The sequence below is a fragment of the Eleutherodactylus coqui genome, chromosome 4, assembly GCF_035609145.1.
Source record: "Eleutherodactylus coqui strain aEleCoq1 chromosome 4, aEleCoq1.hap1, whole genome shotgun sequence".
Classification (NCBI taxonomy): Eukaryota; Metazoa; Chordata; class Amphibia; order Anura; family Eleutherodactylidae; genus Eleutherodactylus; species Eleutherodactylus coqui.
Genome location: NC_089840.1, coordinates 27,704,686 through 27,726,865, shown reverse-complemented (window position 1 = coordinate 27,726,865; position 22,180 = coordinate 27,704,686). Strand labels below are relative to the sequence as shown.

Here is a 22,180-nt window from a genome sequence, read left to right as displayed (position 1 = left end):
CGGCTTAATCAGCGGCCCTAGCCTTATTTGCGAAATGTAATGCCAATTTTACATGTTCAGCGGTAATGAGAATTGTCTGCATTGAAAATAAATAAATAAAAAGATATATAAACAGACAAATAAATAGATAGATAAATATTATTGCAGTGCAGTTGTGAATGGCCACCGTCCTCTTCATAATTGGAGCTTTCCTGTTCAGGGATTAGACCCCTGACCCCGGAGTGCAGCATAAAATCATATAGGTTTTCCAGAGATTAGTTTCAGTGATCCACTTTGGATGGGAAAATCCAGGGATCTGAGCAACTTCTAACAAGGCCTGGTCATCTATGATAGGCTAGTTGGGGACAAGATTTCACTGCCAACCTTATAGGGTAGTGGGGTGGAGAGTAATCCGGGAATGATGTGAGTAAGGAAAAGCATTCAGTGAAAGGGGATCCTGTGGATTGAAACAATTCATCACTGAAAGGGGTCAGAGGAGGATGTCAAAAATGGTTCTTGCCAACACGTGCTGCACAATCAAGAGCAGCTAAATACAATGCTGGTGCTCCAAGTAATATTTCCAAGCACACAACTTGTCCTTAACATAGATGAGCCATTAGAGTTGATGACCAGTTCCAGCAACATTACTGTCGAAGAGAATAAGAAAGTAAAGACCCCAGTGAGCAAAAGAGCCCAAAAATTGGATCCCTGAGCAATTGAAAAACATCTCCTTGTCAGATGAATCCAGATTTTTATTGCTCCCTGCTGATTGGAGGGGAAGAATTTGGCACAAGCAGCATGAATCGATGACCCCTTCCTGTCAGCTGATCAGAGCATGTCAGCACCTTCATGTAATTTGTGGCAACTACAAGACGTTCTCCTGCCCGTATTGGCCCATATTTCTCCAGAATGATTTCATTACCTTGTCATGCACAGAAATGCTCAGTCGCATATTCCATGTAAATGGAAAGATGTGACGCTGATCAATGACAGCTTTATAAGGATGAACGATATTATGAACAAGTGCTTGTTCCCTAATGGAGTTTCTATCAACCTTTGTAAAGAGATTATTACTGATCTATCAGAGTAAATTGCTCCTCATAAATGACTTTTAGAGAGAAGGTAAAGGTGGCCAACAATGGTAGATTATAATTGGGGCAGTTTGGGCTGCAACCTGGAACCCAATGCTCCTGGGGAGCCCAAGGCCACCCAAACTACCCCATCATGGTTGCAGGCTGTCTGGTCCCTCACACAGTATTCCTGATGCTATCTCACTACAGCATACCACTCCATGCATAACCCGCTCCTCCATATCTCCTACAAATACTGTACTCAGAGCAAGAGAAGGGAAGGAGCAGGTTATGTACAGGCAATAATGTAATTAGGCAGTACTATCGGACTACAGCTTCTCCTGTGTGAGTGACTGAGGTTGGGCAGTGGACCTCAAGGGGCACAGAATGGGGATCTATTACTTTGTGGTAGTACAGAGGGAGCTGCATTACTTTGTGGGGGCACAGAGGGGTATCTATGAATTTACGGTGGCAAAAGAGGAGGTGTTCTATTACTTTGAGAATGGAGAAAGGGGCCCAGTGATATTTACTCCCACCCCATTTTCCACTGGGTGGCTGGAACCAGTGCGGAACTCCCTTCTTCAGAGGAAGTGAATTTCTCTAAATCAAGGCAGCTGGAAATGTCTTCAGGGTTATTTAAGGGGAGTACAGGAAAACACAAATATCAAACCTTTCCATCCTGGGTGCTAAAATCAGCACCTTATTAGGGGGCCCATTTTTATCTTTGCAATGGACCCCCTCTCTTCTCTGTACACCACTGCTGTTAGCTTTGCCAAGTTAAGCCACTAGACTCTGCTGTCTGCTCTCCTTAGTCCTATATTGTCCATAGAGCTACAGTCATTTAAATGAATAGAGCATCTCAGGTTTCTGTTTAGTCAGACCAGTTGGCTGGGTATTGTTCTATGAGGTGGGAAGGACAGTTGATGCCTTTATGTAGCAATCTCCTGGGAAGAAATCATTAACATGGATACAGGGATTTCCTAAGAGTATAAATACCTGCACACGCCATGCACTCGCCAGGCAGTCCCTTAATGCATACATGCAAGTCGAAGAAAACTTTTCTTGAAAGATTCATTTGAGATTCACAAAAGACTTGGAGAAAACTTTTGAAATTCATCTCTTGTCTATTTTCTATTGTCTGGGGGGATGAGTTTCCAAGCTTTTGTGACAGCTGACACATTTGTACCTATAAATTCTGATTCTTCAGCCACATTCCCCCTTAGGATGCATCACGGCACTGCAGAGTATCTGCCTGTCACCAATCATACAACAAACGTGGTCTCCACAGGTATTTCTGAATTGATGTTTTTTTTAATTTTTTTGTTATATTGCTATACTTAAAATTCAGTGTGTGTACTCAGTATGGCTCGAGGTGAGGGCGAAGTGCTTTAATTAGACCACAGACAGCTCTATACCTGACCCGTGACGCTTAGGTTTTACTTGGACTTCAAATATGAAATGTTAAGAATTAAAAAAAAGGATCTTGATAAAAATTAAGATTTTTCGTATATTATGCAAATTAAATATATCTATTGAATCTATTATTATAAGACCCATATGTGTAAAATCCAATGCCTGTAGACAAAAATGTATAGAGATATGTTCTAGTAATATCCAGTTATTTTAATTTAATTCTAGTGATGCAAAGTTTGCAATTTCAAAAACTTTTTTAGTGGATGCAACTTTTTAAATTTCCATAAACTCTGCCATAATGGCATAACGGCACTATGTATATATTGTAATCATGATATCTGCTCATTAATATGTACTGAAATCTTGTGTTTTATCCAAGGCAAGCAATTAGCAGATCTTTGCTGTGATTTTTCTTTTCTGTTTCGCAGTTATTGAAAAAAAATCAATTTTTAGGCAATTTCTGTTATTTTCTAATATTAACATTTCTGATTTGAAAATCTTTATGTTGTTTACGAAGTATCACAAACAACTTTAACAATCAGTCATTTTATCTGTCATTTAGCATTTATTATAAGTATTTGGGTAAATCAAAAGAATAAGTATAATAGTATGAATTATAAAAAAATATGAAATACATGAAAAAATAAATATATACATTAATTACAAATCATAATAAAAATGAATTACGAAATTGTACTGCTAGGTATTATCATTTATTTGTATAGTGGCATGAGCTTCCATGGATATTGCACCAACAGTGATTAATATACAAATATACACGTTACTATTAATATGTACACATGTGATTTTTTTATAAGTAGGCTTAATCATACAATGATAATTTAAATATACTAAATAAGTTACTTTAACAATCTACCCTGTTTCCCTAAAAATAAGACATATTCTGAAAATAAGACATAGCATGATTTTCCAGAATTTTTGAGGATGCAAAAGATTTTTCAGGCTTTTTAAGGGTGCTTGAAATAGAAGCCCTACTCCAAAATTAAGCCCTGCTAACAGTTAATTTAAAAAAAGTCAATTTAAATAGTGTCCAGGCAGCTATACATGTAAAAAAGTTAAACCTTTTTGAACAAAAATTAATATAAGACACTGTCTTATTTTCGGGGAAACACGGTATTAAATTGTCCTTAAGATCTCAGATGATCGTACTTGGATCTGGTGAATTTTTAGTTTGGGAATATTTTTCTGTAGGATTCATAAATAATATTCCATAGACCAGAGGTCCCCAACCTTTTGTAACTTGCAAGCCACATTCAGCTCTGAGTGATGGTCAGAAGTCTCTTCCTAATAAACATGGAGAACACAAAAATAGAAAAATTTCAAGGATTTGCAAAGTTTTGACATATTCATAATATACCATCCAAACTAGCACTGTTTGAAAGTCATGATACATTTGCAATATTGCCAGAGTGGAAAACATATTGTGAGAGCACTTGGTTAAAACGTAGGACTTCTATGACTATCAAATAGTATGAAGTTGTGAGAAACATGTGGCTCCCAAGATGTATTGTCTTCTAATGTATATTGTCCGGGCATTCAGATCGACAGAATTCTTATCGAATATTTACTCTAGAAATTAGGAAAAAATTGTATTTATTAAACCTTAATCAGTCCCGTCAGGTTGTCATAAATTATATTTCACTATTCCTTAGCTTTATCTATTTCTGGTAAAGCTCGGGGACAATCAGTATGGGAACTATATTGTAGGTCGCACAACATTGTCAAAGAGCAGTAAATAGCACATTTGCTTAGCTGTACTGCAAGATGATAGAATGGTGTGTTACTAGGCAAATTTACCATTGAGGAGTCTTGGAAATATAGAAGAAAACCAAGGGTCTACCTTGAAAGACTTACTTCCAGTCACTGGATAAAGGCCCATTTACACGACGTGATGATCGCTCAAAAATTGCCACAAAAGCAATCGTTTGAGCGATAATCGTTTTGTCTAAATGTGTGCACATTGCGCACTTTCCGTGCACTGCTAGCTGATTGTTAAATTCAGTCCGACCTAAAAATCATCATTCAGCCTTATAAGCAGATCTCCGTGGGTTGTGCTGATAGCATTGTTTCCCGCTGGAAAACAAAAGAACTGAAAGCTGATAAGAGCCCTTATCAGCTAAATTGCTCTTATGCTCTTAATTGCACTTAATTGCTCTTATGTAGCTACTTAAAAGCTTATGCAAAATGATCGCTCAAAGCTGTCACTAAAACTGTCCTTTGAGCGTTCTTTGAGCGATCATCGCTCCGTGTAAATGGGCCTTTAGAGATAAATGTTAGAGTGGTCATACACCCAAGACCCCCGTACACATGCACGCTTTGCTCAGCCAAGCGAACATGTGCTCTGAATGTAGAGGGGACAGAAATCCACTGCCGAACAACACAGATAGCAGCTTGTCTCTTCAAAAACAAAGAGATCGTAGAGTTGAGATCCAACTGCCTGATACTTATTTCCCGCAAAGTCTGCCATCAAGGGAGTATCAGAAGACATGTAGAGTGCACCCACACACAGTAGATGATTGTCTGAACCTTCCAAAATTGTTGGGTTTTACCTGAATACATCTATTGTATGGCCATCTTTAGATTAGTAAGAATGGCCATACATGTTCTACCAATTAGTGAGGGTTACGGTCCTCAGATCTAACATTCCTTCTAACTAGATAGGTTTGCTGCCCTAGTTCTGTATCTAAATATCCTGACCAGAGCAAAATAACTTGTTGGTGTAAAGCTATGTCCCTTTGGCAAGCAGTACATTGAGCGCATCCATCTACTCCAAAAACATTTTCTATCAAAAGTGGTTATCCATGGAGTGAAAAACTAGTCCAGGTCCAACAAGCACCTCCACTTCCGGTCAAGTTCTGACATCACATCATGTTGTCAGTGATGTAATTGCAGCGGCTGGCTGTTCAGCTCATAACTAAGCCGTTACCCTTTTCAGTCAAGGCCAATGCTGAAACAGAGAAGGGGTCTGGCTTAGTTATTGAAATGTGCCAATCAGTCATCCCTCTGCGATTATGTCACTAACAACGAGAGGGGAGGAGAAAAAACAAGTATCATACGACCCAGTGTCGAAACTGGGCCAGAAATGGACATGCCAGCGCCACTAGTCCTGGACTGGATTGGGTAGGTTTTTCCTTCCACTTCAAAAAGCCCTAAATTGGCATAAAATAGAAAAATATTAAACATGTCAATATATACCTTTTTAATATGCCTTTCTTCCCCCACTACCATTCTCTAGATTTACAAACCTGTATAATGAGGTGTTATCCACCATTTGGTATGAATAACATATCATGCAAGTTTATAAATGCTGAGGCGGCAGGAGACCCAGGGGGTCATGAGGGAATGAAGATCAGGAAAGGTTAAGTAGATTGAGAAGTTTATAATTTTTATTCTAACCACCATTTTTTTCCAATCTTCTCTATTTGTAAGGGGCGGGTTGTTAAATAGTTTATATTATGTGTTTATTGTCATCGTATATTACACGTACAGAACCGTGAATTACAGCGGAGTGAATACAATGAATATTTTTGAATACTTGTACGTTTTCTTACCAGTCCCGTCTGTTTTGTCTTTGGTCCAAATTCCTAAATTATCTCCTATATACTTCTCTATGCCTAATGTGGACAATATACCAGCAGGGCTTCACTACCCAAACCCATCATGCCACTATGGAAACCAGCAAGCTACCTATGGAGTCATGACAGGTAAGAAGTTCTAATTTTACATTTTTTGAAGAGCTTTGATATATTTAGTGCATTTCCTTCTTATTCTATCCAAACTGGCCTATGCTTCAGACTGTGAGTCTTGACTATTTGCTACTGACCCCACAATGAAGAGAGAGGTGGAAACAGGACGACTGTTCTCAGGATTGGTGAGGGTCTCAGTGGTGAGACCCCAATGATCGTAAAGTTTTCGCCTATCCTGTGTTTCGGGGGATAATTTTAGATTTTGGGATAACCCCTTTAATTCTTAGGGACCAGTGTGTTTTGCTCCTAAAGGGAATTTTAGGGAATTTTACGTATGTGTTGGCATTATTTTTTTCCTCAGCTACTAAAATAATTTTTGCTCCTTTTTTGGGACATGTAGGGATATTTTTTAATATCTTTTTTTCACAGAGTTTTTTCCATTTGTTTTCTTTTATTAGGGGCAGAAAGCTAAAAAAGGCCATTACTATGATCTTTTGTCCCTGTACAGATTGCATTCACTGGCAGCATATTCTGCTGTTTATATGGATGGATCTACTACTGTTGAGTGTGAATTTTGATATCCGCATACATGTTCAAACCAGTCTACATTTGCTTGTTTTGTTGGCTGATTGGTGACTTATTCAGGTGGGCTGATTATCAGTAAAATGAAGGTTCCCAGCGAATGTTTGTGCCCAAATATTGGCCTGTTTAATAGGACCATAACCCTTTCCAATCCAATGTGTATCCTGGTTTTCCTAGGGGCTTACTCTTTTTCTGCCGTTATACAATGGCGCTATATGCTGGCTAAAGCCAGTACTGCATGAGGTAACACATTGGATAGGCTCCGACAGCAGGGAGGCTGGCAATATACAGTAAGAGAACCCCGACGGATGTCTTCCAACATCGGAGCTGTACAGCCTTAAATCATAATGTCTTCAGAGGTCAGACAGTGGATTGGAAAGGGTTAAAGGCCCCATATCAAGATTGACTTTCATCACCTATCCATAGAATAAATGATAAAAGTCTGATCGGTAGGGTCTCACCACTGAGACCCTCACTGATCTCGAGAACTGGGATCTTGTGACCCTCTCTACTCATTATTTCTGGCTCATTGCACCCACTCAAAGTGATGTGGAGATTGAATCGAGCAACAGTCACACATGCGTAGTGTTGTTCCATTCATTTCAATGGGGCTGATGGAAATAGGTGCCTATAAGTACTCAATAGTCTCCAGCAGTCCCATTGAAGATGAATGGAGCTACAGCAGACATACTAGACTGCCACTCTATTCCATCTCTTCCTCACTGTAGGGGGGGGGGGGTGCAAAGAGCCTGCGGCGAGGAGGAGAGGGGGACACATGACCCCCATTCTCAGGAACGGTAGGAGTCTCAGGGGTGAGATCCCACCAGTCAAACTTTTATCAGCAATTCAATGGATAGGTGCTGAAATTCAATCTTCATACAACCACTTTAAGTTTGGTTGCTTATTCGCAGCACATCCCCAAAAGTAAACAATGGGACGTGCTGGTGAGTAATGCAATCTTTATGGGGAATCTTGTTGGCCTCCAAAATTGCAAACATCAAAAGTTGGATATTTGGTGGTAAGGATGATATCTGCTCCAGTCCTGGGAAATCAGAAAAGCCTCTCCGAAAGCTTCCGCTTTACATCTGCAATACTGAGCCATCATAACGCCTTGTGCAGAGTCTAAGGGAACATTTTCAGGGATGTATTTGTGGAAAGTGCCCCCCCCCCCCCCCCCGCCACCCCAGATATTTTTTGCTTCATAAAATTGGCAATGGATCCCAGAAGAAGGAAATAGAAAAAACTGTTTTGTTTGAACAGAAGTTTTCCTTCTTCCCTTTTCTCGACTCCTGTTTCTTAGCTAAGATGAACTCTGGCTGTTTTAAAAAGCACAGGTAAATATTTTCAGCAGTTTCAGGTTTTCTGTCACAATTTCTCTTCCCAGGAATAAAACCCAGCGCTCCAGAAATGTTGTCAGCAAGTATTTCCCAGACACGGATCTTACAGACATGCAGCATGCCGCTATCCAATGTTGTGAATGGAGTGAGTACTTTACAAGGTAAGCTGAGGGGAAGAAGATGTCGGCATGTTGTAGTTTCTTCTGTCACCATTAGCATAATAGTCAGCATTATTTATATGAAAATCTTTTAATGTTTTAGTATTAATCTAAAGGAAAACGATACTAGTGTATAAGTGACCTACCTAAATAGCAATTTCATTATATGCATTGCAGCAACCTTGGGGGTTACTCACTTTATGGGATTGCCATCTTCTCTATTTGAGAGTGTTGGCACCATGTACATAAAAGCTCAGGATCACTGGCTACCACCAGTTTTATTTCACACATAGCAAACATGTACTGGAACATAGTATGACTTCAGGGTTTCCCCTTACTATCCCCTTCCTGGCGTGTCTAGAGGGCGTCTTCCTTTGTGATGGGCTCTAGTTTGGTCTGTGCCGGAACTCAGCTTCCCAGTTCCTGATACTGCTACTGCAGCCTCTCACTCTGGCTTTCAACCAACTTCCCCCTTTGCAGGAATATGTCTGGAGGTTTTATCTCCTCCAACCATACCCCTATAGCTGTCCCAGCTGATTAGCACACAGAAGGCCTGCTTTCATGCCCTCTGTAGGCCCTTCTGTGAACTACCTTGCCACATATTCCCCTTCCCTGATAAAGCCCGTAGCCGTTATCGCAGGTTTTGCCCCTCCGGGGTCAAAACTCCAGGCTCGGGGTTCTCTCTTTTTTTTAACAGCAAGTGTTTTATTGGATTTTTTAACATAAAATAAGAAAACATATAAATTACACATTGCAAAATTTACCCAGTACATAGGGTGTGCAATACATAGTTTATAGCCCACAAATTTAGTATAGACAATCAAGTAAGTCAACATGTGGTTCATATTCCAACATATAATGGGACCTGGGTATGGTGTTGACTAGCTAACATGTTTGAATTCGATCCTGCACATGTCCAAGTGGGTGGTAGAGTGTACCTTCGCTCGGTATGCGTATATTGGGTTGTGTTGGTCCCATCAGATCGTGGGCTAGCATAGACAAAGCTTAAAAGGACAATACTATTGAAGAGAGGAGAGAAAATTTAAAAAAAAGGAAAAAGGAACAGCAAATAATATGGACACTATCAATGGGTTACTCGGTCATGGATGTCTCCCTCGATAATAACTCAGCTACATTATTACATCATAATGAACATCTAAATTAGGCAATGCCTAAAACAACTACATGCAAGGATATATTTTCTTTTGTACCCAATGGATTCATTTTTGAGGTAGGAAATTAACATGAGTATCCTGAGAAAAGAAGCCACTTTTGCCCAATGGTTTTTCAATTTTCCCAATTGGGCCAATCTGTTTGCAATCAGGTCGGGGATTTCTCTCTTTCATGCTTACTACCTCTTCATGTTGCTTAACTGGCACTTTCCTAACTGCCACCTCATCTTTCTCATGCTCAATTTCTTGCTCATTCCGGAACTGCCATTGGTTCTTCAGTTGCTTCTCTACAGGTCCTTGTGTGGAGTCTGCCCCTATTGGCTTTGTTTTGCTATTCTCTGCAACTTCTTTCACATTGTTCTTTTCACCTGCATTTTCTGAGGCCTCCTTTCCCATCTTTGCTTCTTTAGTGGCCTTCTCAGCTTCAGCAGCCTCACTTTCTGCCTTCTCTTTGTCTCTTGTACTTCAGAGAATTGCTCAGCCTCGATCTGTTGCTCAGCACTCACCTTCTCAATGTCTTTACTATGGTTTACAGAGGTAATTTCTTCCCTCAAGACTATTCCACTTTTCACAAACTGTTCACCTGTAGTGCCCAGGTCACCTTCGAAGCATAATTCGGCATGCTTTACTGCTTGTATCTCATTTTTAAGATTCTCCAACAGGGTCTTCATTCCTTCTACTGGTTGTAGGAACACGCTCTTGAGCTTTTCTTGTACCAGAGTTCTCTTTTCAGGATCCATCTTGGTGCTAATCCAGTCTTGTATTTCTGTGTGCGCCTGCTTGTTAAGCAGTTCTTCTGCATATTTAGCCAACATTGTTTTCTCCACAGTAAGCCCCTGTACATACATCTTCTGTTTCTTCTCCCATCTGATGTTGGTGGCCAAGCTCCACATGAATATCTAATTACAGCTGAAAACTCATTTTAAACTTCTCTAATTTATCATAAGCAGCTGGTTTTTCTTCATACAACTGATTTATAGCTTCCAATTCTTCTAGGATTTTGCTCTCTTGCTCTTCAACAGAGGCCCAGCATACAGGGTTCTCCTTCATTTTCTTTGTCATATCTGCAGCCACATTCTGAAGTACTGAAATCTGCATTAACAGTTTTTTCTTTGTTTCTGCATCTACTTCTAACTGCTCAAAGACTACATTCTCTCATCTTACCTTCTCTTCAGGTGTGCACTAAGGTCAAACTTCTGACTAGTTTCTTCTTGCAAAAATTTCAGAGAATCTTCAAACTAAGCTTCCAATTCCACCTGCAGTCGGTTCACCTTCCCAGACAGCTCTGCCTGTACTCTGTCACCTTCAGTGATTTTTATTTGTAGCTCTTAAAGTTGAGTCTTTACCCTTTTTCTCTTGTCTTCAGAGTCACTCTTAAGTACCTTTATCTCACTGTTCAACTCACTATGCTCCCTTTTTAAAGCCTGATTAGTTTGCTCTAGTTGTTTGGACAGTCCCTCCATAACTAGAGCACGATTCTGTTTAGGCTCCTGGATTTGAGCTCCATGCACTTCAGCTTTCTCCTCCAAGCTTTTCTTCAACTGGGTCACCTCTTGCTCATGGAGTGCTTCCTGGGCTTCCTTGAAGTCCAGTATATCTTCCAAGACCTTTGTTTGCTTCTCCGCCTGGCTGTAAGCAGTTTTCTCTGATTCCAGGTTTTCTTTGAGTTCACTTATCCAAGACTCCAATTCACCATTTTTCTTAGCTAACTGCATTTTTATCTCTGCCATGTATGTTTGCAATTTGATTATGCAAATCTGTAGACTCTCCTTCCAACTTGCAACACGTCATCTCTAAATGTGCATTTACACTGAAAGCTGATCGCTCAAAATTCGCTCAAACAGCAGTTTGAGTGACAGTTTTGAGCGACCACTTTGCATAAACTCTTAAGTAGCTAATTAGCTACTTAAGAGCTTATTAGTAAGTAAATAAAGGCTCCCATTGTATGCAGAAGACAGCTGGAGCACTGTCATCTGCATATAGCTGTTTTGTTTGCAGAGCTCTCAGCTGGTATCCAGCTGAGAGCTCCAAGCAGGATACCAGCTGAAACAATACTATCAGCGGTATCCCGCTGAGAACTCAGTGTGTGGTGCTGATAAGGCTCATTGCTGATTTTTAGCTTGCTAAAAGTCAACGATAAATGAATACTGCACGAAAGTGCACGATGGCTGCCCGTTAAGACACAGGGATTATTGAATGGGTGAGTGCTGCCTCTGATTGGCTGAGCGCAGGGACCAATCAGAGGCAGCTCTCAGCTGTCAATCAATAGCTGGTTTTAAATCCTCGCCTACTGAATACTACTCAGAGCAGTGCAGGAGAAGAGCCGGCTGGATGCGGCTGAGCCCTGACAGCTGCGGAGAGGTGAGTATAGATTTTTTTTTTTTAACACACTTTTGGATTGACTTTCAGGGAAGGGCTTACATTTGAAGCCCTTCCCCGAAAATCACTGCAGCGCTTGCCAGCGGCCCATTACTTTCAATGGAGCCGGCTGTATTGTCGGCTCTATTGAATTCAATGGGAGAACATCGCACTCCTCTGCCACAGCTGTGACAGCTGTGACACAGCTATCACAGCTTTACAGAGGATCACGATCTTCAGTATATGTTTTCAATAGGGTCAGTGCTGCTGCCGCCGGCCCCATTGAGTGCAAGGTGAAACCCCTGGATTCAAAAGCATCCAGGGGGTTCACATACATAGAACACCGGTTTGCCGCAGTTACATGCATTCTGCGAACTGGTGTCCTATAATTTTCACCGCAGGTGTATTTCCGCATGTTAAATTCGCAGATGTGACGGCTGCCACTGATAAGCATTGGTTCTATCTAGTGTGAATTTTTGAACGCACGGAGAAACGCATGTAAAAACGCTCATATGAGCCCTAAAAGGTAAACAGGTAGGAGGTCAGGGCAGGCAGCAATCAGTCAAAGCATAGTAAATATAACAGGCCAATGTCAGGGCAGGCAGAGTGCAGGAAAGCTGTGCAATCAGGCAGAGAGTCAAAACCAAGAATCAAAGAAGACACAGGAACACCTTTACAGATACACTAGGAACCTTTTGTTTAGGAACTTTCCAGTATAGGGAGGTTCCTTAAATAGGGTTGTATAACCGTAGACCAGTCACAGTGCCCATGCTCACTCCTGCCACCACAAAAAGTGCCTACAATGGGATGTGAGCATCAAAGTTGGACCATGGAGGAAGGTGTCCTAGTCTTACATCATGGTTACATCATGGGTTTACTTCATGTGGAATGCTGGGAAAGAGAAGGCACTAGGATGCACTATGAGAAGAAGACAAGCTGTCAGGGGCAGTGTGATGGGCAATGTTCTGCTGGATACTTAGCATCATGTGGATGTGACTCATACCAGCTACCTAACATTGCACAGGGCAAGTATACCCCTCCATGGCAGCAGGATTTCCTAATGGCAATGCTCAGCGCAGGATAATGCGCCTGGCCACACTGCAAGAGTTGTTCAGGAACATAGAAAAGAGGTCAATGTGATGACTTGTCCTCCATATTCTCAGAACTATTATGGTGCTAAAAAATGTAATTAGTGTAATTATGCAGATCTGCATTCAAGACCTTGGCTACATAGACTCTTTGAAGCACAGCTTCCCAATATTAGAGCTGCAGCTGCAGTCCAGAGGAATACATGGAGTTTCATGCCATCAGGAAGCTTAAGTGGACCACAGCTGCTCCTCATACTGCATATATAGTGCTTTTTACTTTATGTACATATATTTACACGCATTAAATACCCATGTGTTTTACCAGCTCAGCAATCAAATCTCGAAAGCTCAGACTCTATCCTTCTTCCACAGGAGTCCATACAGGCAGTTTACCACCTTGCTTGATGAGTGCCAGCTCCTGCACACTGGGTCATAGTTTTGCCCCTGTCCATCAAACCCTCCTGGAAGATGTTACAACAACGGACTTCAAGCAAGAATTCAGAAGAAAGAGTAAAGTCATTGAGGAGCCCATTGATATTGACTCCCCAGAAATCAGAGAATTGGAAAAGTTTGCTAATGAATTCAAAGTGCGAAGGATTAAGCTAGGTATGGATCTCTTAATGATGATGCACTGAGTGCTAATGTATTCAAGGGGTTGTTCAGTTAGGGGCTATTGATGGTCTATCCTTAGGATAGGCCATCAATAATAGATTGGCAGGATTCCTCCTCTGCACTTATGCACTGAGAAGGTTTCTTCAGGAAGCAGCCAGCATCATTCCCACTGCAGTGGCCATTCTTGGTATGTGAAGGCAAAGTTCCCATTGAAATGAATGAGACTTTTGCCTGCAGTACTAAGCCTGGCCACTGCAGTAGGAACGGAGCTGTCTGCTTCCTACAGAAATCAGCTCAGTGCATGAGTCCAAACAGCTGATCAGTGATGATCCCTTGTGGCAAGCCCCCGCTGATCTGCCATTAATGACCTAGTTTACAACTGGGCAACCCCTTTAAAGGGGGCTTCCAGGACTTTACTATTGATAAACTATTCTTGGAATAGGTCATAAACAGTTGATCACCAGGCCCGCTATCAATGCAGACAGTGCTGGAGGTAGGTAGTGCTGTCTGTACTGTAGTGGCCCAGATTTATACAGCAGACACAGCTCCCACTGCAATGTTGACAGCACTACCTACGTCCAGCACTGTCCACACTCTCAGTGATCAGCTGATCATCAGGAATTCCAAGCAGGACTCCTGAGGATAGGCCATCAATAGTAAAAGTCTCAAAAGTCCTAGACAACCCCTTTAAGTTACTACCAAACCTAAAAACTGCAGCTTGTCATAATACTATGCTTATTTTAATGCTATCGACTTATCAGAAGCTTTGATCAGTGGGGATCTGGATGCTGAAACCCCCACTGATCGCTGAAATGAAGGGGCAGAAGAATTGACCTGAGCATTGTGCACATCAGCTCGTAGACTTCTATACACTTCTATGTGTCCGTCTTCAACTGCCAAGAAGAGCCAACAAGTAGTGATTAGAGATGAGCGAACGTACTCGTTTCGAGTAATTACTCGATCGAGCACCGCGATTTTCGAGTACTTCAGTACTCGGGTGAAAAGATTCGGGGGGCGCCGGGGGGCGGCGTGGCGGCGCGGGGGGTAGCAGCGGGGAACAGGGGGGAGCCCTCTCTCTCTCCCTCTCCCCCCCACTCCCCGCTGAAACCCCCCACTCACCCACGGCGCCCCCCGAATCTTTTCGCCCGAGTACGGAAGTACTCGAAAATCGCGGTACTCGGGCGAAAAAGGGGCATGGCCGAGTACGCTCGCTCATCTCTACTAGTGATCACAATTCTCAGTTCAGCGTTTTTGCCCCTTCATTTCAGCAATTAGTGGGGGTCCGAGCACCCTGAATCCCATGAATTAAAACTTCCTAGATGTCACTGTTCCGCGTCAAAAGTTTTGTAACACTTTTCGCAATATTTGTAACTTTGACCACTGGAGAGACCCAGAGATCACCGTATTTTTGCTTGTGTAGTTCCAGTAGATAAAGATTTAGAAGCGTGCCCTAAATCATACGCAGCTGCACAGTAAATGTAGACCTTAAAGGGGTTGTACCAGCATACACTTTTATTAGCTATCCATAGAATTGGTAATAAAAGTGTGATCAGTGGGGCGCTCATGCATACGTGATGAAAGTCTTTCCGGGTAATACCCCTTTAAGGGTACGTCCACATATTGCGTATTCAGTAGTAATATAATGGATGAGATTTTCATAACTTTTATCCTATTACTCATATAAACCATCTAAATGGGTCAAACTCACACCCTAGCTTGGCGACTGTCAGCTATTTCATACAGCTGGCAACGAGCTGCAATAGCAGTGATCAGAGCTAGCTCCTATCACTGCCGTTTAACTACTTAGATGCTGACTGTGAGATTTGAGCAGCTTGCCCAAATGGGACCTCTTGCACTCTGTCCCACACCCACAACACAATTGGGAGTTGCTAATGGGTTGCCATTGCAGCCTTTGGCCTAATGAAGGCTTCTAGGCCTATCATGGATTTCAGCCGATTGAGCCCTGCCTGTAACAAGTTCAAGTTCATATCTCTACTGGTTTCTAAAAAAAAGGTAAAAATAAGTTTAATAGATTTTTTTTAAAGGAATCTGTCACCTCAAACATGCTGTCCAAACTGCAGGCACCATGTTATAGAGTAGGAGGAGCTGAGCAGATTGATATATAGTTTTATGGGGAAAGGTTATTTCATTTATATCTCTGCACATTCTGAGCTGAACAGTCCAGTAGGCGGTCCTAACAGTGACTGACAGCTATCTGAGTGTAACTGCACATATAGAAATAGCTGTCAGTTACTGATCGCTCCGCCCACTGGACTGTTCAGCTCAGAATGAGCAGAGATATAAACGAATAAAAACACAAGTTATACTCAATCTTTCCACATAAAGCTACATATCAATCTGGTAAGCTCCTCCTGCAGATTGGACAGCATGCTCGAGCCCATAGATTTGCTTTAAATATTAATCACTTTTAATAATGTGGCACCTGCATATTACACAGCATCACTTGATATTGGATTCTGTTCCTATGGGGGCTTACAATCTAGATTTACCTATCTGTATGTTTTTGTAGCATGGAAGGAAACTGATACACCTGGATAAAATCCATACAAAGACAGGGTATACATAGAAACTCGATTCAAATGTTATCATGATGGTACTAGAGATGAGCGAGTATACTCGCTGAGGCACATTACTCGAGCGAGTAGTGCCTTAGCCAAGTATCTCCCTGCTCGTCTCTAAAGATTCGGCTGCCGGCGCGGGTGACAGGTGAGTTGCGTCGGGGAGCAGGGGGGAGCGGGGGGGAAGGTGGGGGAGAGGAGAGAGATCTCCTCCCCTCCGTTCCTCCCCACTCTCCCCACCGCTCCCCGCCGGCCCCCGAATCTTTAGAGACGAACGGGGAGATACTCGGCTAAGGCACTACTCGCTCGAGTAATGTGCCTTAGCGAGTATACTCGCTCATCTCTAGATGGTACCAATAAAACACACAGCTCGTCTCCCAAAAAACGAACACACAGTTTAATCGATGGAAAACTACAAAAAGCTTTAGGGGTCAGAACACAAATTTTCAACATTTTTTGTTAAGTGTTTACTTTTTAACCCTTTCCAGTCCAATTTGTATCCCGGTTTTCCTTGGTTGGCTTACTCTTTTTCTGCCGTTATAAAATGGCGCTATCTGCTGGCTAAAGCCAGTACTGCATGAGGTGACACGTTGGATAGGCTCCGACAGCAGAAAGGCTGGCAATATACAGTAAGAGAACCCCGACGGACGTCTTTCCAACATCGGAGCTGCACAGCCTTAAATCATAATGTCTTCAGACGTCAGATAGTGGATTTAAAAGGGTTAATAGTAAAACATAAACTATATAAATTTGGTATCATAAGCATAATAAGTCAGAATAACACATACCGTCATTTTTACGTTGGAAAGACAACCCCTTCCCAACCCCCTCCCCCAAAATAGTGCAATTGCATTTATTTTTCAATTTCCCCTCACTTGAAAGCTTTTAAAAGTTTCTAAGTAAATGATATGGCACATTAAATGCTACAGATGAAAAATGCAAGTCGTCACGCAAAAAGCATGCCCCAGAAACATAAAGGTGTGATTTTTTTAAAAGGTGGAGATGAAAAAAATGAAAATGAAAATTGATCATGTTCTTAAGGGGTTAAAAGGCTATTGCAACAGGTAACTTTAAGGCCTCATGTCAACGGGGAAAATCAGGCCCGCCGTGGATTCTTCATGTAGAATCCGTAGCGGGTCCCTCCTGCCCCGCGGACATGAGGCCTAAAAATCAGAATAAACTCACCTGCTCCGGACGATGCGGATCTTCCTTCCTTCGCGGCCGGGTCTTCTTTCTTCGGCCTGGTGGATGTGCTTGGCACATCCGCCGGGCCGAAGAAAGCAGATCCGGCCGCGAAGAAGGGAAGAACCGCATCGCCCGGAGCAGTTGAGTTTAATTCTGGTACAGGTCTCTCGCGGTTCCGTACAGCTTACATAGGCTTCGACGGGAAAAATGACATCCGCAGGTATTTAACTACCTGCGGGTGTCCAATGCATCCCTATGGGGCGCGGATCCACGTGCGGGAGAAACGCTGCGGATTTTAAGCCCGTGGACATGAGGCCTTATATGTATAACAGAATATACCATAAATATCGGATGGTCCCGTGTCCCTCTTTACCCTTCCAAGAACGAGGCAGAAGGGAAGACGGCCAGCGGCGAGCTCTTATGCATTCAACAGAGAGTGATGCTGTGTCTGTTTCTATAACCCTGATCGTCTGTGGATTTAAAGGGGCTTTCCCACAACTTAAATTGCTTCACAACTGCTATATCCTTCCTGGTTGCTGCTGACCAGGACATGTGACCGCTGCAGCCAATCACTGGCTATAGAAGATCACTGCTGTGGCCATTCATTGGCTGCAGAAGTCACATGTCCTGGTCAGCAACAACCAGGAAGGATATAGCAGTTGTGAAGCAATTTTGGTCAGCAGCAAAAAGGAAGGACAAGAAGCAATTTTAAGTGGAAAAACCCCTTTAATGTAAAATTTCTTCATCGGATATGGCTTTAAGAGTGGGGTTGATCTGTCTTTTCTCGGACACATAAATCTGTTTATTCCTCTCAAGCAGGTTACACCCAGACCAATGTCGGAGAAGCCCTTGCTGCCGTCCACGGCTCCGAATTCAGCCAAACAACAATCTGCCGTTTTGAAAATTTGCAGCTGAGTTTCAGAAATGCCTGTAAGTTAAAGTCCATCCTGTCCAAGTGGCTGGACGAAGCAGAACAAGTCGGAGGTACAGTAAATGTTCCGTAAATGCTTCACAGCACAGTCGTTTAGTTACCCGGCATGAACTCTACTCTGCCTGTCTGATAATGTACCAGCGACAGCGCTATATGTCACTGTTATCATCCTACCTGACATCAGGTTCATAAAGACATTTATTGTACGAGACAGGATTACCAGACGTGACATCAACTTCAAGAAAGGGGAGACCGGCAGCTGAGCATGGCCGGCAATGAATTACACAAATCTCCACACCAAGTGTATGAATCTGGAGGGAAACACATAAGTGCAAGCTGGTTCCCCCGTTTATAATGTTTACCGAATACATCGGCCGCCAAAGAACACGATGGCTGATACTGTCAAAGCTGATACTGGCATGGATATCAACCGACTGAAGGAAGCAGTGCAAGACCGAAATACAGGGAGGGAGCCTTTAGGGTCACCGAGGGCCGTGAACGACTAAACAACAAACAACAACAACACTGAATCCATGGTTTGGCCACATGACTAGATTCCCCTATCTTGTAGCGTTGGACCTCCTTTAGTCATCAGAATTGTAGTAATTTATTGTGGCGTCCATCCACATGGTAGTAGAGGACCCAGGGTGTACAAAAAAAACTGTCCCCACACTATTTCTCCCCTCCAACAGCCTTAAGGAAAGGCTATAATGACCATCAGCAAGAGTAAAATATTGACACTTCCCTCTGGAACCAACCGAACCCGAAATAACACACATGAATGCCATAACTTTCTGTTGGGTGAAGGTCGGCCATAGCTTTTATTTAACTTTAATACTCAAATGAGCTTCCCATTAAAAGGCACTTAGAGGGTCAACTGTGGAGCGAGAAACAGAATGGCAAGCCCCAGAAGTCCACCTTCTCTGCTCCTCAACAGATCTCCAGTTTCCACCAGCTGTGACTTGAATATCCGTAGGAAACATCTCCATTGTATAACGGAATACAATAAACGAAGCAATACCCACAAAACATATACAACACGTTCAAGTAAGAACCCCAAATTAACTTCACAGCATAAGAGAGGGCAGAGCAGCAATATCCAGGAACCAAGAGGATGGGGAGAAGAGCAACCTCAACTTAAAGAGAACCCGTCAGCAGTTTTTAATAAAGTAGAGTGATAGCAGCGGAGGAATTATCCTTCCAAGACTGTTTTTGCTTTGAATGGGGCTAAAAGCAAACCTGTGTATTTGCACTTTGAGAATGCCCCGCATGTAAATGAATCGGAGCGGTCTGGTGGGCGGGCCGGACTGTCTCTGCTAGCTGTATGTTTACCCGGAAAGTCCGCCCCTCTCGCATCCCCTGGTGTGGATGACGCATATTAGATCATCAATGCAACTCTCTGAAGACTTGTGCTTGAACCGCGATGTCAGGATCCGAGAGGGGGGCTGGCCAATTGGCTGCAGCGCTTATGTGAGCCATGAATGTCACATCATCGCTTCCAGTTATAGCGGGACTGGGTTGGTGGCGCTGGACCGCCATTCACCACCCTGGGCACGTTTTTTTAAGGTCGGAAAAACCCTTTAATGCAGTTATTTGAGACATCCCCTTTACTTGTAGCTGTTGATGACCAGTTTTATATAATAATCACAATGTACTCTTGACGATGCGATACCTGATACAAAAAGGTATAAAGAAAAGGTTCATAAGCTGATGAAACTAGGGGTTCGTCAAGCGGCTGTATGCGGGTTTCGGTCATGCAAATGAAGAGTATATTTACGCAACCGAAACTCGCCGTTGCCTGAATAATTTGCTCTTGCAGGCTTTTGTGAGTGCCAATACAATTAGCGCATGCAAAAAAGTACGCAGAAGCGCAGATTTATTTGTTGTGTATTCACTGCATATTCGTGCCGGCCTATCATATCAGACATTTCATTAGCTGTTATTTGCCTCTGCAGCCTTGTACAATGAAAAGATCGGAGGGAACGAACGGAAAAGAAAGCGCAGAACAACTATAAGGTAGAGTTGGTGTGTGGTGGGGGAGAGGGGATAGTCAATAGTGGTGCCAAAACCTTTGCAATAAATACCTCCATTATATTATAGGAGTTTTCCAAAGCTGGCAGTCTGCAGCACCTCAGACGGGAGGCGATGGGTTGCTACATGGCTGTTAGCATGGTTCCCCCCAAATCAGACCCTGTCTTATATTAATTTTTGCCCCAAAAGAGGCACTAGGTCTTATTTTTGAGGGATGTCTTATTATATTTACCCAGCAGGCTCTTGTCAGGTCCCTCCCACTGCTTTCCGGGGCTCCAACGCGCTTCTTGCAGTCCTCGGCTGGCCATAGAAGATCACTGCCTGGTTACGGCATTCATAAATTCTGCCTCCATTGGCTCAAATTGGTTCATCGAATGCTGCATTGGTGGGTTGAATAACCAGAGATCGCATTGTGGAGACAGGATTAATGAATTGGCAGAGCCGCGGCATTGATTGGCCAATTCATAAATCCCGCCTCCACAATGTGATTTTTGTGATTGGTTCTTCACAGAAGAGCACTTCCTGGTTACGTGATTCATAAATCCCACCTCAAGGAAGTGATGGCTGTAATTGGTTCTCAAGCTCTGTTTTGCAATCAATGCAGCACTCGATGAACGAATCACAGCCATCACATTGGTCCATCGAGCGCTGCATTGATTGGTTCTCGAGCGCTGCTCAGCCAATCAGAGCCATCACTTCCTGGAGGTGGGATTTATGAATTCCGTAACCAGGAAGTGATCTTCTGTGGACGTCCGAGGACTGCAGGAAGCCCGCCGAAGCTCCGGAGAGCAGCAAGAGGGACCTGAACCGAGTCTGCTAGGTAACGCATTCCTTTTTTTACGCAGTTATGCCAAATTTCGCACAAATATGAACCTCATTCATCCGAATAGGGTTCATACATAACAGCGATGTTTTCCCGCATGGCACGCGATGCGATGCCATGCGGAAAACAAATCACGGCATGTCCTATCTTGCTGCGTGCTCTCGCATCGCAGCCCCATTGTTTTCAATTGGGTTGGCGACAGCCGTGCTGACCTCATTGCAAGCAATGGAAGAACCCTGCATTCTCGGGGCTTTCACATCGTAGGGAGTGTGATATGAGGGCAGGATTCATGGCCCCATATTGCGTTCGCCCATGTGAACCCAGCCTAAAATGTAAATTTATCTCAGTGCTGAGACCCCCACCGATCCTGAGAACAGGGGTCCCATGGACCTCCTCTTCCATAATGAGGGCTTACTGCACCCCCTGCAGTGAGGAGGAGATTGTATGCCGCAGCAGTCACAAATGCGCTGTGCCACTCCAATAACTGTCAATGGGATATTCAGTCTTACATCACTGAGGATCGGTGGGGTTCAAAGCAGTAACAAAGCCCCCCATATCAGTGAATGTCATACTTCCAAGCCCCAAAACATCAAGCCACATAAACTTACAGTGGGCTGACAGCTAAAATGCCCCCCATAGCAACTGTGCCCTCATAAAGTCAGGTCATATTGCTAAAATATACAGTACTGCTGGAGGAGCGCCTGAGGTCTGCAGCTCACATTGTTTTAGTGACTTCACTTTTTCACTACTTACATTTAACAGCATTGCTGCAAAAGAAGCCTTGGAATCCCATTTTGGAGAACAGAGCAAACCCTCCTCCCAGGAGATCATGAGGATGGCCGAAAGCCTCAACCTGGAGAAGGAGGTGGTCCGGGTTTGGTTTTGTAACCGCAGACAGAGAGAGAAGCGAGTCAAGACAAGTCTTCACCAGAATGCTTTCACCAGCTTCTCGAAAGATCATCATGAATGCAGATGAAAGCAGAGAGCACAAGCATCACATCGCACTTTATACATAACGTTAATGACGGATGGACGTCTGGCCGGTAACAGCTCACACAGGCACTCATAATTAACGCAGCATGTCCAAAATGTGCACATCAGTGGAATGCAACAGATCATCTACCGTGTTTCCCCCCAAAATGGGACAGTTTAATA

The 22,180-nt window shown here is 43.1% G+C and overlaps 1 protein-coding gene across 2 annotated transcripts; it reads left to right on the top strand.

Moving 5' to 3' along the window:
* The first annotated feature begins 2,195 nt into the window (after window positions 1-2,195).
* On the top strand, window positions 2,196-22,001 carry POU1F1 (POU class 1 homeobox 1). Of its 2 annotated transcripts, none has more exons than XM_066598530.1 (6): window positions 2,196-2,337; window positions 6,119-6,187; window positions 13,249-13,470; window positions 18,060-18,224; window positions 20,127-20,187; window positions 21,788-22,001. In XM_066598530.1, the coding sequence occupies exons 1-6, from the start codon at window positions 2,196-2,198 to the stop codon at window positions 21,999-22,001; spliced, it is 873 nt and encodes a 290-aa protein (XP_066454627.1). The 2 variants fall into 2 exon arrangements, with proteins under 2 accessions (XP_066454627.1, XP_066454626.1); XM_066598529.1 differs by having other exon boundaries at window positions 6,038-6,187.
* The last annotated feature ends 179 nt before the right edge of the window (window positions 22,002-22,180 follow it).